The sequence below is a fragment of the Canis lupus genome, chromosome 32 (assembly GCF_011100685.1).
Source record: "Canis lupus familiaris isolate Mischka breed German Shepherd chromosome 32, alternate assembly UU_Cfam_GSD_1.0, whole genome shotgun sequence".
NCBI classification, from domain to species: Eukaryota; Metazoa; Chordata; class Mammalia; order Carnivora; family Canidae; genus Canis; species Canis lupus.
Genome location: NC_049253.1, coordinates 1,121,244 through 1,138,259, shown reverse-complemented (window position 1 = coordinate 1,138,259; position 17,016 = coordinate 1,121,244). Strand labels below are relative to the sequence as shown.

Below are 17,016 nucleotides of genomic sequence, written 5' to 3'. Positions count from 1 at the left end.
CGAGTCCCATGTCGGGCTCCCTGCATGGAGCCTGCTTCTTCCTCTGCCTGTGTCCCTGCCTCTTTCTCTCTCTGTGTCTGTCATAAATAAATAAAAAATCTTAAAAAAAAAAAAAAAAAAAAAAAAAAAAAAAAAAAAAAAAAAAACCAATGAGTCTAGGAAATGAGACTGGAAATGTTAGAAGTTTATGTTCCATTCACAACTCTGCCAGCGAGTAGATACTTACAATAGCTCTCTATCAGACCATACATTGAGAAACTGCTCCATACAACTAGGAAAAGTTTACAGAAAATTTTCTGAAAGGGGTTAATAGGAATCTGAGATGGATCTATGAAACTATCTGAATTACAAAAGTCATTTTAAAATAAGAGAATATGTAACCAGAACATTTACTATGCATACAGTTTTTATAACATTTTTAGGCAATGGGGCCTGTGTCCTTGGGAAACAGTGCATAAAGAAGATCCAAACAGCACAAGTGGACACCCACAGGCCTTGAAAATATTAAAAACAAAGTTAAAAGAAACTCTTTCATAATTCATTCCTTGTCCTTTCATTGTATTTTTCTTCTTATGAATTGAATGCAATTCCTTGATATCATAGATGGTCCAAAAGTAATACAATAGTCATTCAAATAGTAATTCAAGGGATGTATGTATATTTTCCTGCATGTTGTAGGTTCTCCCAACAGACAAATTCCATTAGATAGAACTGTCTCTAAACAAATAACTTCAGAAAAATAAACTATTTTTTGAAATAATTCAAAAGAAAAAGAAAAGTTAGTTTTTGTTCATGAGTCAAACTGTTACTTAATATATGAAGAACCAGGAAAATGTGGTCAACTTTCAAGAGCTGAAGCCACACCTGAGATGATCTAGATGCTTAGACTATTAGCCAAAAACAGCTATTACAATAATGCTCAATGATACAAATGAAAATATGTATGATAGTTATGTGATAACTAGGGCCAATAGGGATGGGAACGTTTCAGAATTGAAGACACAATAAACAAAAATAGAGGCATCTTAGTATAGAAATAAGAAGTATTTATGACTTTTCCTTTTTTGAGAGGAAAAATATTTAAAAATAGAAATTTTTATCTGAAAAATATTTTTTAAAAATTTATTGACTAGGCTACATTGCATAATGGAGATGATGAAAAGAAGTCAGTGATTTGAAAATAGATACTAGTAATTATCCAGTCTGAAGAAGAAAAGGGGGAAAAGATTGAAAAAATTAACAGAGCCTCAGGGATCTCTGAACAATGTGAAAGTGTCTGATATACAAAGAATGGAACTGTCAGGAGGAGAGAAAGAGAAATAATGAGGAAGAAAATATTTGATGTAATAATGATTAAAATTTCCCAAATTTGGTGAAGACATAAATTTATAAATTTAAGAAATTCAGAATATGTCAAATAGGACAGATTCAAAGAAATCCATGCTTAGGTACTTCATAGCCACACTGCTAAAAACCCAAAATAAAGAGAAAACTTGAAAGCAGCTAGAGAAAAAATGACAAATCACCTACTGAGGATTAATGTTTAATCACAGACTACTCATCAGAAAGCATCAAGACCAAAAGACTGGAACATCTCTAAAGGACTAAAAGGAAAAAATTTGCAAACAAAATTCTACATCCCCAAAAATATCCTTCAAGAGTCAGTGTGAAATAAAGCTGTATTCAGATAAAAGAAATTAAGTAAATCTGTTTGCACCAGTTCTGCACAAGAAATCATCTGCACAAGAATCATCTCTCTACGATGAAGTGAAACAGTGCAGTGGGAAACTTGGATCTTTAAGAATGGGTGAAGAACATCAGAAATGTTTATTTCATACAAACTATACCTCAATAAAGTTGATTTTTAAAAATTTCAAGGTAATTTTCCAAGGAAAGTTCTGAATGTAAACCACTGCCACAACTGATATCAAAGGCAGAGACAATGTGCTCTGCTGCTAGAGAATTCTGTCTCCTTCATGCAGTGCATCTAGCCAGCACTTAGATCAAAATATTTGCATGGCTTTTGCTTTAGCCAGGAATACCTTTTTTTTCCCCCACCTTCAAATACTGTTTTGTGTGATCTAGAGCTACTTCAAACTATAACAACAACTACAAAAAATACCACTTAAAGATACCCAAAGTATCTTGTTCATCATTGTAAATGTCTTGGCTACTGTATTACAATTTCAGAAATCGAATTTTACACACAAAACTGGGCCAATTGATTTTTTTCTCTCCACGGTATAAAGAAAATGAAATAGAAATATGCTGATCCCTTAAAAGTGTCATCCCTCTTAGTTCAATTCAATCCTGATATTCCTTGGAACAAAAGACTTTTCAAAACTCCTCTGCATTTGACATAACTACTCAATGAAACACTTGATCCTTAAGTGGATCCTGTACTAGAAAGGAGACATTATTGAGGCCAACTGACAAAATGAGAATGGGAATGGCAGAGTAAAGTATTATTCCAAGGTTAAATTCACTAAAGGTGATAACTGTAGAATATCTTTATTCTTAAGAAATGCTCAGGTTTAAGGAAAAAGGGCCATAGTATATGTATGACCCTCAAACGTAAGTATACACATACATGTAATAGACACAGAGAAAGAAAATAAATCATAAAGCAAATGGAATAAAGTGTTACCAATAGTGAATCTAGATAAAGAGTATATGGGGTGTTTTTTGTATTACTTTTATATTTACAACTTTTCTCTGAGTTTATAGTTATACCAAATAAAATATCATGGAGGGGATAAAGAACTGTGGAGACAATCCAGACCATTGGTGGCCATTGGAAAAAAATGGCTGATTCTAAATCACTGTATTACAAGCCACTACAAGCAATTAGAAGGATCCAGAGAAATGTTATAGACATTTAACATCCAATACTCTTTCCTTGCTTAAGCCTGTAGTATGTATTCCTCTTGCTTCATATTACCTAGGACACAGTTTTTAGGTCTACAAAGAAGTACATGTAGAGGGGGAAAATACATTTTTCTGCATGGTACTTTTCTAAATATTCTCTCTCTTTTCCTATCTTTTGCTCTCTCCTTGCTCCCTCCCCAACTCATTGCTTCCTCCCTCTCTGTCTCTCCACCTCTATCTCCATGTTTCATTCAGTCAGAATTAGGAACTCGGAATTCAATTGTTGGTCTTAAAAATACTTACACAGGCACTGTTCTTGTCGTCTGTGAAGATTTTGAGGTGAATGCTTTTTGGCTGCTCCTTCTCTTTGGCTAGCATGATGTACCTAATCGAATTCGATAGTAACCCAAAATAGAGTAGGATAAATTACCTTACTTTTAAATCGATTTATGTTGCTCATATTTTCAACATACTTTGTTATTTTTAAATGCATATAAATAAGCTCAGCAAAACCAAATTTTGGGTTGGAAGGAAACATGCAAAAATATTTCAGGAAAATAAACTGTGACTCGGAAAACAATAGATCACTCTGGTCATCTGAGATTTGACCAGCAGATCCAGTCACCAAAGCTTTCCTGCCTACACCGGAGGGCATACTAGCACCTTCAAATGTAGGAATGAGAAGCTGCTTTGAGCATTACTCAGTAGAGTAAGCTGCACTTACGGAAATTTAATATGTTTTGAGAATAATGTTAGCTATAATCGTGAGTTGGAGAGTGGGGGAAGATGAGAGTGATAACCAGAATTTCATAAAAAATAAGCAATATATGCATGTAAAGGAGAGCAGGTTATTTGTAGTAATGGCCAGGGTACAATTATATGAGAAATCATTGGAGGATAGTGTAGCAATTTCTACTAAGGGGAGGGAACATAGTTTGGGGGCACTGCTTTGAAGAGATCTACATTTTTTCCATCATGGGTTAAAGACTTATAATAGTACACCGACAAAATACCTTTGAAGGTAAGAACGCCATTTTTCCTTTTGTTCTGAAGAACTGCAATTTAAAAAATGAGAAGAAAAAAATTGAGGAACGTACAATACTCCTACTAACATATTAAGATCACCATTCCAGATTAAAAATATCAGGAGCCCGTTGTTAAGGGATGTGGATGTATAAATTGTACTCCCCTTAGAGTTGGGCTTTTGATGGACTCCACTCTTTTGTGAGTGGTATTAAAGCAATGGGAAGTTGATTTCAAATCTGAAAGCTTAATTGTGACTATGTGATGCAAGCTATGTGATCACGGGCACGTTGTTAACCACTTTGATATTTAGTTTCCAGAACTGGAAAAGGGTTAATTATAGCTCAGTGTTCCTGCAGCTGCAAGGGCTACTCGGATATAAAGAATATTACCATTCAAATTAAATCATATTTAAGAAATTTAGCATTTTGATGGAACTGTCTTGGCTCAGAAACAAGAATATCTTTTTAGGAAAAAAACACCTGTAATATTTTTATTTCTTTATACATATGGCAGATTGTAATATGTTAAATTAGTTCCTAAAGACCGTATTCTTCATCACTGTGATCTTCTGAGAAAGATCGATCCCCTGATGCAAAATTACTAAAGATCAGTATTTTCTCTGCTAAAATTTTCACAGCATTTAATATCCAAAGTCGCGAATGTTTTAAGGCTCATTCACACGTGGACTTATCACTCACCAGCATTTTTTTTTTTTGTGGTAAATTACACATAAAAGAAAATTGACCATTAGTGACCTTTAGTACATTCAGTTTTGTGCAATCATCGTGACTGAACATTTTTATCACCCCAAAGCAAACATGTGTCTATTAAGCAGTCACTCTCCCTTCCCTCCTGTCCCTAGCTCCTGTACCACCACGTTTTGTATATTTGTTGATAAACACTTGGTTTGTTTCTTCTTTCTTTCTTTCTTTCTTTCTTTCTTTCTTTCTTTCTTTCTTTTTTTTTCTTTTCTTTCTTTCTTTCTTTCTTTCTTTCTTTCTTTCTTTCTTTCTTTCTTTCTTTCTTTTGCTATTGTCAACAATGCTGCTACAAACATTTGTGTATCAATTTTTGCATGGACATATGTTTTCCTTTCTCTTGGATATGTGTCTGGAGGTCAGATGTAATTCTGTTTCACTTATTGAGGAGCCATCAAACTGTCCACCGTGGCTGTCACATTCTATATTTCTACCAGCAACACTGCTCCCCACCCCCTCCATCACCATTTCAGGACCTGTCGCGTCAAGAAAGTAGAATGCCCATTTAGTGTTCCAACCTGTCTAGGTGCATAGACACAGCTTCTAGTTACTCATGCCAATCTGCAGAACAGTAATAATAATCAGTAACAAAAGCATTAGGTGCCAGGTGTTGTTATAAATGCCTTGTATGTATTTATACAGCTTTTTAACTAATATAACATGTATAAACTTGGCTTCCACATTTTCCTCCTATTAGGGGAAAAAAACTGTCTTGGAAACTCCCCTACCAAAGACTTTATATATTCCCATTTGAAACTATTTCCTTCCATTTGCGACCTGGAGAAGACATAAGCAATGGGAACTGATGATCTTTATGGAAAAGAAGACCTGCAGAGAGGATATAAATACATGTTTCTTCCCAATAAGCTTTGAAATTTTTTCACAAAGTCAACAGCTGCATTATAGGATTAATACATTAACAACTTGTAAACATTTTTGTTGTCTTACCTTGATGATGACCTGTGAGATTTTGGTGGAGTGGGGTGAGGAGAAGAAAGCAGTGTGTTAAGTGCAACTGTGTAAAACAGGAATGAGGCTTGGGGTGTGGATGTTTCAAACAGAGATGCAAGTGTGGCATGATCCCTGTAAACTCAGAGGTGTCTGCTCAGGATATCCAGGGTAGAGATCCACATTCCCCATCCTCATGTCAGCCTAAGAATGTGTCTTACACAACTAAACTCTACTCAATGGAATCATATTTTTGTTTTAGATCGTCACCAACTAAGATAATCTGTACACAGCAATTCAGGCAACCTAGTATCCAATGACATGATCAATTTATTTATATAATTACATACTGTTGTTAAGGGAATTAACTTGGGAGTGTGAAAGCAATTTTTCAAATTTAATTGGACCCTTTAATAGTACTTGCTCAAGAAATCTATTCCGGTGATTTAAAAATGCAGATACTCCCTGGGAATCAGAGGGCAGGATCTTGGAGAGGAGACTTTGAACCTCACTCTGTTGATTCTCCTTCCACATAACTAGAACTCCTAACTCCTCAAGTGGCTACTAGAGCCCATTTGAAAAACCACTGATCAAAACTGAAGGAAATTACTCCAGTAGTTCCCACTATATATTATCTACTTGTTTCCATGTGATTATAAGCACCTTCTTTGGCAGAGTACAAGGCAAAACAAGTGTCATGGGAGGTCAAAAAGCGAGTCACCAGCTTGGTAGACAATAGATTACAATGTTATCCTTTTCAAGCCATGTAGATACAGGACACCAAGGCATCGGTCTTACCTGAAGGTGGCCACAAAGTTCACCATGGGCCAGCCCAACACAAAGGACCTCCCAGAATGGTTGTTGGCATCTCCCACTGTATCCATGCAGTTGGCAATCCACATGGTGTTCAGTGGTATTTTCTTTTTTATCTTAAAGTTTTTTTTATACCTAGAAAGATCCCAAACAAGACCTCTCTTAGTTCGTTTCAAAAATGTTATGGGAGCAGCTGTGCTCATTAGAGACCAGTTCTCACTGCTCCAGGGAAAATCATGCCTCCCGCATCTCTATTACCCTCTGTGCACACACAGCAAATGGTTAGATGGGCCTTTGCAATGTGTGTGTTGAGCATACTCTGGGTTGGAAACCTGAAAACACTTACTCTAATGGCAGCAAATAGCCGTATTTTTGAATGGTGAGTGTTGAGTAACCACTGTATATTTTAAGCTTTGTAAGAAAACCATTAATTCATTTGCTATTGCTGGATTTGTTACTTATTACACATAATTTTTATGGCTATTATTACAGTTAATTATTCATTTATGACTTGCATACTTCAAAAAGTGTTTGAAGGGCTGAACAAAGGTACCTGATACATGACTTATAAATATAGTTATACAACTTTTTTCTTAAGAGAGACAAACCAGGGACACCTGGGTGGTTCAGTCAGTTAAGCATCCAACTCTTGGTTTTGGCTTAGGCCACGATCTCAGGCTCTTGAGATCATGCCCCTGTGTAGGGCTCCCCACTCAATGAGGAGTCTGCTTCCTCTCTCCCTCTGCCCCTGCCCCCACTCATGCTTGCTCTCTCTCTCTCTCTAAAATAAATGAATCTTTTAAAGAGTGAGAGGGAGAGAGATGAAGTCAAAACAAAAAAAAATAAGCTTTTTAAATCAGAAAGATTTAAAAGGTACTTTCAACCTTAATTTAAAAAAATATTTTCTAGCCTTTAAAGCATAGGTTATTTTCAATTTCCCTTCTTAAAATTTTGTCCATATCATTTTCCCTTAGATTCTGGCTAAAACGAAAAAACTGTTAGCCTACAGACTGAACCCGACTGAAAAATCATCCATCCATCCATCCATCCATCCATCCATCAATCAATTCCAGATCAGTGGTCCGGAGGTCTTATATGTAAGTCATGGATACTTCCCATTTCTCTGAGGAGTCAGAAGGGGTGAAACGGCTTTTTGATAATTTCTGCCTAATCTTCTTTGACCTCAAAGATGAAAACAACCATTGATTTATTTTGGTTGATTAATTAATTGATTAATTTGATTAATTCACAACTTTGACTCGCAGGTGGGCTTGAGATTTAAATAGTTACAAGTCCTATAAGGGATGCCTGGGGAACTTGGATCTTCCACTCTGGAACTCCTTAATATTCAGAAACACATGTGGAAAACACTGAACTAAACTGAGATGAAAGACACCTCATGTGCAAAAATCCCTATGACTCCACTGATTCATGGAACAATTAGAGCTAAAACTCTTCGATGGGATTTATGAAATAAAAATAATCTTTTAGGAAGCCCACTTGAAGTATAATCTAGATTCAAAGCTTAGGACAGAATGAATATAAATATGATGGATACCAACATCTTTCCACATTTTTTTATTTCAACATTACATCCAAGTGCCTGTATCTGTGTACTTGAAGATTTTTATGAAGCATAATCAATTAACAGATAAAATCATTTTTCTAGATAGTAATTCCAAAGGCATTGTCACATCAAAAATATATGGCCAAGGGGAATGATAGATATCTGTTTGATTTTACAGATTTTTTTCTTTCTAATATAGGTATCTGTGTATATACAGACACCTAAGATCCTGTGTGGAAACTTCCAAATACATTGACCTGGAAAAAGCCATCCAATAACCTTAGTTCAATAAAGCACCAGGATTAGTTGAACCAAGGAATTATCCTAGAGCCCAGAGTGTGGTTTCTACTCTCCTATAACATTTTGAACACTTATCATATGCCAAGCTCTGTTCTAAATATTTTAAAAATATAAATATAAAAAATTTAATCCTCAAGCAACTACACTAGATGGTCTCTATTAGCTCGATTTTACAAATAACAAAACTCACAGAAAGGTTAAATAAATTGTCAAATGCAGGAGACGGGGTTTGAACCCAGACAGCCTAACTCATAAGCCCATGTTTGTAACCACTTGGCAATGAAGTAACCTTTCCATCTTTCCTACCCTCAGCCTCATTTCTGTCCCCAGAGCCATCAGGCTTTCTCATGGGATTTATCTTGGGAGTGAGAAGGTAAATCTCAAGGCATTATATTAATAAAGCCAGTTGCTAGCTTGGAAATCTTTAAAATGTGTTACAACAAAGCTTTATACTTCAATAGATTCTTCTAAGGTCTTATTGTGTTTACTCTCAATCACTGACCCAATTGGATTATCTCAGCAGAAATTAGAAAGTGTTAATCTACTGTAAACTGACTCAAGAAGGAAGAGGAGGAAAACTGCAGTTTTTATTTCTAAACTATAGTCCTTTACTATAGTTGTATTAACATGATGGATGTCCTTCTTGCTTTCCACTACCTTAACCTTTATACCAGAAAGTAAGCCCCAGTGAACTGTGGAGATTTGCAGGATTCTAGGGAGATTTCCTCTGTTCTAAGATAGAGGCATTCTCTTACAAATGTTGGGAGCAGGGGTCATAGTCTATTCTTTTTTTAAAAAAAATTATTTATTTATTTGTTTATGATAGACACAGAGAGAGTGAGAGAGAGAGAGGCAGAGACACAGGCAGAGGGAGAAGTAGGCCCCCAGCAGGGAGCCTGACGTGGGACTCGATCCTGGGTCTCCAGGATCACACCCTGGGCTAAAGGTGGTGCTAAACCCCTGAGCCACCCGGGCTACCCTGCTCCATCTTTCCTTTTTACTAAACTGCTAAGGTAGAGACCTGATACCATCCATCAGGACTATTGCCTCCCCTAACTACTCTCCCTGCTTCCACTCTTGCTTACCCATCCATCTATTATCTACCAACTGTCAGAAAAATTTGCTAGAAATATAAATCAGATTTGGTCAGTCCCCTAGTTAAAACTCCTTCAGCAAAATATTTCCACATTTTTTACCATGGCCTGTGAAGACCCTGTGTGACTAGACCCCTGAGCACAGTACCATATCTGATAGCATGGCCCATGCTCCAGGCTCTAGTCAGAGCTCGGCCAAGTAATAGCTAAACTCTTGTGTTCAGAAACTTTCTGAGGTTATCATATCTGATAGCATGACCCATGCTCTAGCTTCCCTGAGCCCCTCTCTCTGAGGGGTCAGATTGTACCCACTTAGGCCTGTGCCTCGATGGCTCAGGCACATTGTCTGGGAATGTGGCTGCTTCTCCTCTCATAGATTTGGTTTTAATGCTCCACTTCAGAGAGGCCCTCCTAGACTATTTCTCTCTAACACGTTCCCACCCTCTCGGCACAGCCCCCTATCCACCTTCTATCAGCAGCACTAATCATTATCATTCCCCCTCTTATTTTTATCATTTGTAAGTCCCAGGCAGGAGAGACACTGGCCTGTCACATTGTCAATTGTATTCGCTGCAGGGACATGACACGAAACAAGACCTCCAGAAGTACTCGTGGAATGAAGGATTCAACCATTGGCAAACACAAAAGGAAAAAAAAATGTAATGTTTTCTTATAGTAAGGGTTAACGGGAAGGCAATTTTCTTGAGAATCACAAGAGTACGAAACATGCTACACCTACTTGGTATTAGACATCAGCAACAAATCACTGTACAAGAAAAGCTGCTGCTTCTGCCTCCTCCAGCCTCTCTTGAGCTCAACAGGGCCATGGATGAGCAAGGTACGAGTGGCACCCTCAGATGATGTAGTGCTTTCGCTGTCGGTGTCCACCTCCACAGATGAGCTCTTCCTGCAACACATCAAACACAGAGCAGCTAGTTACTGGTCAATCTTTTTTTTTTATTTTTATTTATTTATGATAGTCACACACAGAGAGAGAGAGAGAGGCAGAGACATAGGCAGAGGGAGAAGCAGGCTCCATGCACCGGGAGCCCGATGTGGGATTCGATCCCAGGTCTCCAGGTTCACGCCCTGAGCCAAAGACAGGTGCTAAACTGCTGCGCCACCCAGGGATCCCCTAGTTACTAGTCAAATACACAACATAGTTTAATGCCAAGTGTCAAGGTTCACACAACACTAAAATTCAGTCTCAACCCCCAAAACAGAGCTCCAGAGCTCAGAATCAGGGATCCCTGAGTTACAGAAAGCTATAGAAAGAGGTGAGGTCACTTGGGGAACTGATGCAGAGGGAGGACAGTTTCAAGGACAAAGCCTTTGGGCATGCCAACACTTAGAGGTGTGGTGGAGAAAGCAGCAAAGCTAATCATGAGCCATTAGGTAGGCAAGAGCCAAGAAGCCAAAGGTAGAGCAGATTACAAGAAGGTGAATGAACAACAACAAACAGGACAACTTGTGGCCTAATATAAAATAAACAACATGTGAAGAATCAATTACAATTTGCTTTTATGTTAAGATAAAAATGAAGATAACTGAAGATCCTGGAAATTGACCCCCATCTTATCTAATTCAATATTCAAAATTGGGGTAAAAATTCTCAAAGATCAGCAAAAATACTGGAAACCTCAGAAAGTTTCTGAACACAAGAGTTTAGCCATTAGTTGGCTGAGGTCTGACAGGACTTCCTGGTCAAAATAGGTAAAACAGGGGGATCCCTGGGTGGCTCAGCGGTTTGGTGCCTGCCTTTGGCCCAGGGCGCGATCCCGGAGTCTCGGGATCGAGTCCCATGTCGGGCTCCTGGCATGGAGCCCGCTTCTCCCTCTGCCTGTGTCTCTGCCTCTCTCTCCTCTCTCTATGACTATCATGAATAAATAATAAAAAAAATTAAAAAAAAAAAAAAAAAACAAAATAGGTAAAACAACTCAATTGAACAGAATGTAAAAATTCTTTCATAACTAGGACAGGTATTTTCATAGACCCGCTGAAAATTCTGTCTCATGGAGAGAGAGAGTTGGCTCTCTCGTGGAGCCAAGAAAGTGTCTCCACCTCCCCCAAGGATGTATAAAGCCTGCTCCCTTCTGCTCAGCAGCACTGAATCTTATGAACAGGAGCAGCTTTTCAGGAAGCTGGTGCTGGAGTTACTAATTAGTTTCTATGTATTAGAGGAAACAAAACAACAGTTCCTGTTATTGCCGGTCTGTTTGGATGGTCAGAAATAGTGGATCAGAAGACTACCTCATGCGCTGAAGCCTTGAATGTCCACCTGTAAGCTCAGCGTGCTTTCTGATTGACGGGAACATGCTTTTGTCTTCAATTCAAGGGACGGGAAATCGAGTGAGTCTACAGCACTTGGCAGAGTACTGTCAAATGCTTGAAGCCTGAAGATTCCACAGTGGTCCCTGGTCACTGCAATTATGATGTCACAGATTCAGAGCTCATGTCATAACTGCCAAACTGACATACTGGTTTCCCTATCTTGGCCTCCAAGTTTTGATTTTTTAAAAGTAATCTTTTTGAGATAACTGTAGATACATTTGCAGCTATAAGAAATAACACAGAGAGATGACATCAGTTTTTTACAGTCTTCCAGAGACACTTCCATCACCACAAGGGTCCTTCCTATTACCCGTTTACAACCACACAAATTTCTTTCCCCCTCCACCACTTCTTTAATCCCTGGCAATCATAAATCTGTTCTCCACGTGTATAATGTTACCATTTCAAGAATGTTATACAGATGGGATCATATACTTTATGACATTCGGGGATTTGCTTTTTTCCATTTGATGTAACTGGAGATTCATCTGGATGGCTGCAAGTATTCACAGTTCATTTCTTGGTTTCCCTTAGTAGTACATCATGATATGGATGTATCACAGTTTGCTTAACTTCCTGTTGAAGGAGTTCGAAGTGTCTGCAGGTTTTGGCTGTCACTAATAAAGCTACTATAAACATCTGTGTACAGGTTTCAGTGTCAGCATGAAGTCTTCACTTCTCTGGGCTAAATGCCCAGGACGGGAAGAGCCAGGTCATATGGTAGCTGCTAGGTTTTGTTTTTTAAGAAACTGTCCAACTGTTTTCCAAAATGGCTGTGCTGTTTCACATTCTCCCCAGTACTGTATGAGTCATTCAGTTTCCCCTCATCCACAGGAGCATTTGGTGTTGTCATTTTTTATTTTAGCTATTCTGATAGCTGTGTAGTGTGATATCTCACTGTGGATTTCACTTGCATTTCCCAAATGGTTAGTGATACTAACCATTGATTTGCCACCTGGACATCTCCTTCAGTGTCAAAGCACCTACAGGAGCCTGTTAAAAACATGTTACATGAAGACAGTGTTCCCTTTCCACTAGGAAACTGACGATTTTACAGATGATGAGCCTCCTGCGCATACAGGTTGGACTCTGAATCCAAGCAGCCGTGACGTAACATGAAGGATTCAAATCCAGCTGACTCAGGAGGTCACGCAGCTTTCTGTGAGGGCCCCTCCCCCACTCTTCCCATATGTGCAGTGTCTTTCTTTGACAACCCTGGAGGACTGAAATTTGATCCTACAGACAAAGTTTGTGGTTTCCCTTACAGGCTCCTGTAACAGGCATGTGAAAACCTATCTTTTATTCCCCACTAGACTCTATGGACCTCAAGGAAAGAGTCTATGTCTGATTTACCATTAAATTCTCACAAACATTGGCACATCAGAGGAATCAAAAAATTCTGTATTGAACAAGTGAATGAAATGGTTTTCTGGGGGATGGACAGGGAAAAAGGCATGACATAAAATAGCCTTTCTCTTATTTACTTCATTCATTCAACAGATAGTGTTTGAACCTGTACTAGGAGAAAGGCACTTGATAGGTCTGGGCAACAGGGAGCCAGGCCCAACTCTCACAAAACCAGGATTTAAATAAGGGGAGGTGGAGACAGAAATTAAACAGAGAATGCCATCAATACTGCCTAACACAGCCTCTGGAACATACTGCAGAGGAAAATTAAAGAGTGAGATGAGAAATTTAGAGAGGGACTTGACACCTGATTTCAATTATGGAGAGGAAGGCTTCTTTGACGAGCTCATTTGAAATGACCTTTATTTTTTATTTTTTTGAAATGACCTTTAAAGAATAACTTGGGATTACTTAGAAGAGAGAAAGAGGAAGGAAGGGGGAAGGGAGGGAAGATACATTTGTCAGTTGAAGGGACAGAATGTAACTAACTGATGTTTCAGAAACATGGAAGATTTTGCTGGATTGGAGACACAGGCAGAAGGTATGGGGGGCGGAAATCAGCCTGTAAATTAGGTAGAGGCGAGGGCACAAGTCCTGGTAGTCCACCCACTTTAGGCTTTTTTAAGGCTTCTTATCTTAAAACCAAACTAGCACAAAAAAAATGGCATGTAGATAGTAGCCTCCAGAGTTCTCACCACTTTTATTTATTTTTAAAAAATATTTTATTTATTTGAGAGAGAGAGAGACAGTGCATGGCACAAGAGGTGGGGGGAGGGGCAGAGAGAGAGAGAGAGAGAGAGAGAGAGGAAGAAGCACAAATGGTGCTGAGTGTGGAGTCTGACCTGGGGCTCTGTCTCATGACCCTGAGATCATAACCCTGAGCTGAAATCAAGAGTCGGGAACTCAACCAAGTAAGCCACCAGGCGCCACTTCTCACCACTTTTAAAGGACAAGTGCTAGTGTGGCCATGCTTGACTGTATTTAGAACCATGGAGGCTCATTGGGCAACACCTTCTGTCCTCCCATCAAGCACCTGTCAAAATCTATTTCAGGTAAAAAGTAATCTATTTCAGGTAAAAAAATATAGGCAGACTTATCTCTGCACCTTCCCCAAACTCAGATTATGTCCCATTCTCTGCATCTCCCTTTAGAGAGGTTAGAGATTTAGAGGCCAGGGAAACCTCTCCTTTTAGAATCTAGTCCTGTTGATCAATTCTGATATGCAAAAGACTCACTTGGGAGGTTTTTCAGGCACTCATTCTGAAACTGCCTCCCCCAGAGGTTCTGATTCATCAGATCTGGAAAAAGTTCTTTGAGTGATTCTTACATGTAACCAGGATTGTGAGTCACTGGTTTTCAGGAATTAATTGAGAAAGATACAGTGTTTGATAGTATCTTCTCCTTGTAGTAATAGTAAAGCAAAGGAGAGAAAAGTTTGAGAAAGATAAAGGGAGCTTTGTTTTACCATGTCACAGTTACCTTTGCAGTAATAGCTAAAGCTTAATTTCTTCCATAATACCATTTTTATTTTAATTTGATGAATGAACTCTAAATAGAATAATAGTGATAGGGTCTGTTTTCTTTTCTTTTTTAAAGATTTTATTTATGTATTTATTCATGAGAGACACAGAATGAGAGAGAGAGAGAGGCAGAGACACAGGCAGAGGGAGAAGCAGGCTCCATGCAGGGAGCCCGACGTGGGACTCCATCCCGGGTCTCCAGGATCATGCCCTGGGCTGACGGCAGCGCTAAACCGCTGAGCCACCCGGGCTGCCCTAGGGTCTGTTTTCATCTATTTCACCAAACACATGTTTTCAGCCTAAATATCAAATAGAAGAGATACTGTAAGGTGATCTTTATGCCCATAATACCATATTATTATACCATTTTTGTCAATACCATACTGTTTTGATTATTACAGCTTTGTAATGTATCTTGAAATCTGGGACTGTGATACCTCCAGTTTTTTTTCTTTTTCAGATTGCTTTGGCTATTTGGGGTCTTTTGTGGTTCCATACATGCTTATGAATTGTTTTAGTTGTGTGAAAAATATTATTGGCTCTTTGCTAGGGATTCCATCAAATCTGTAGATTATTTTGAGTATGGGACATTTTATTAATACTTGTTCTCTCATCAATAAGCATGGAATATTTTTCCATTTGTGTTGTCTTCAATTTTTTTCACCAATGTTTTATAGTTTTTCAGTGTATATATATATGTCTTTCACTTATTTCTAGGTATCTTATTATTTTTGGTGCAATTGTTAATGGGAATGTTAATTTCTCTTTTTGCTCTTCATTATTAGTGTATAGAAATGCAGTGGATTTCTGTATATTGGTTTGTATCCTGTGACTTTCCTGAACTCATTTATCAGTTCTAGTCAATTTTTGGTAGAATCCTGAGGGTTTTCTATGTATAGTATCATGGCACCTGCAAATAGTAAAAGTTTTACCTCTTCTTTACCCATTTGGATGCCATTTATTTCTTTTCTTGTCTGATTGCTGGGGCTAGGACTTCCAGTACTATGCTGAATAAAAGTAGTGAGAGTGGAAATCCTTGTTTTGTTCTTGATCTTGGGGAAAAGCTCTCACTTTTTAACCATTGAGTACGATATTAGCTGTAGTTTTTTCATATGTGGTTTTCATTCTGTTGAGGTATATTCCCTCTAAACCTACTTTGTTGAGTTTGTATCATGAATGGATGTTGTGATTTTAAATGCTTTTCTGCATCTATTAAAATGATCATGCATTTTTACCCTTCTCTTGTTGATGGGATATATGATGTTAATTGATTTGTGGATATTGAATCACATTTGCATACTAAGAATAAATCCCACTTGATCATGGTAAATGACTTTTTTAATGTATTGTTGGATTTGGTTGGCTAATACTTTGTTGAGGCTTTTTGCATGTACATTAATCAAAGATATTGGCTTGTAGTTCTCTCTTTCTCTCTCTCTCTCTGTAGTCTCTTTATCTGGTTTTGGTATCAGGGTAATGCTGGCCTCATGGAATACACAGAAGCTTTCCTTCTTCTGTTTTTTGAAGTAGTTTGAGAAGAGTAGGTGTTAATTCTTCTTTATATGTTTGGTAAAAAAAAATTTTTAAAGATTTTATTTATTTATCCATGACAGAGAGAGACAGAGGCAGAGACACAGGCAGAAGGAGAAGCAGGCTCCACGGAAGGAGCACAATGTAGGCCTTGATCCCAGGACTCTGGGATCAAGACCTGAGCTGAAGGCAGACGCTCAATCGCTGAGCCACCCAGGCATCCCCTCTCTTTTTTATGGGTCTGGCTAAAGGTTTATCAATTTGGTTGATCTTTTTAAAGAATCAGCTCCTGGTTTTATTGATCTGTTCTCTTGTTTTTTGTTTTTAATTTCTATTTCATTTATTTCTGCTCTAATCTTTATTATTTTATTTCTTCTGCTGGTTTGGGGTTTTATTTGTTCTTTTTCCAGCTTCTGTAGTGTAAGGTTAGGTTGTTTATTTGATATTTTTCTTGCTTCTTGAGGTAGGGCTGGATTGCTCTAAAGTTCCCTCTTAGAACAGATTTTGCTGGATTCTAAAGTTTTTGGACCATTGTGTTTTCATTTTCATTGGTCTCCAAGTATTTTTAAACTTCTTTGATTTCTTCTCTTAAAATTTTAAATCTTTGATTACATGTGCACATTGGAAAACATTATGTAATGGCAAGAGCATGAGGTCTGGAATCAAATTACATAGTTTTAATCCTTCCTCATAATTTACTACCTACATGACATTGGGTAAACTAGTTACACTTCTGAAGCCTCACTGTTGTCATTTATAAAATCAGGAGGTGATATAAGCACCTGCTTCATAGGGTTGTTCTGAGAAATAAATGAGATCATAACGCATAGGAGACTCCTGGGACTTTACAGAAT

General features: G+C 38.1%; 1 protein-coding gene across 11 annotated transcripts in view; it reads right to left on the bottom strand.

Annotated features, from left to right (window-relative positions):
- The window catches only part of LOC100685341 (rho GTPase-activating protein 20-like), an 87,098-nt gene that overhangs the window by 54,813 nt on the left and 15,269 nt on the right, over positions 1–17,016 (bottom strand). For 9 of the 11 annotated variants that reach the window (XR_005382565.1, XR_005382566.1, XR_005382569.1 and 6 more), the window contains 4 exons: positions 10,114–10,281; positions 6,399–6,548; positions 3,882–3,923; positions 3,172–3,253 (listed from right to left, as the gene is read on the bottom strand). Coding sequence is in view for 4 of the 11 variants with exons in the window: in XM_038581752.1 (XP_038437680.1) it covers positions 3,172–3,253; positions 3,882–3,923; positions 6,399–6,548; positions 10,114–10,281 (442 nt within the window). In the remaining 7 variants the exon portion in view is untranslated. Of the gene's footprint in view, positions 1–3,171; positions 3,254–3,881; positions 3,924–6,398; positions 6,549–10,113; positions 10,282–11,624; positions 13,808–17,016 lie in introns of those variants that run through there. The other 2 variants (XR_005382567.1, XR_005382568.1) reach the window with 2 other exon arrangements.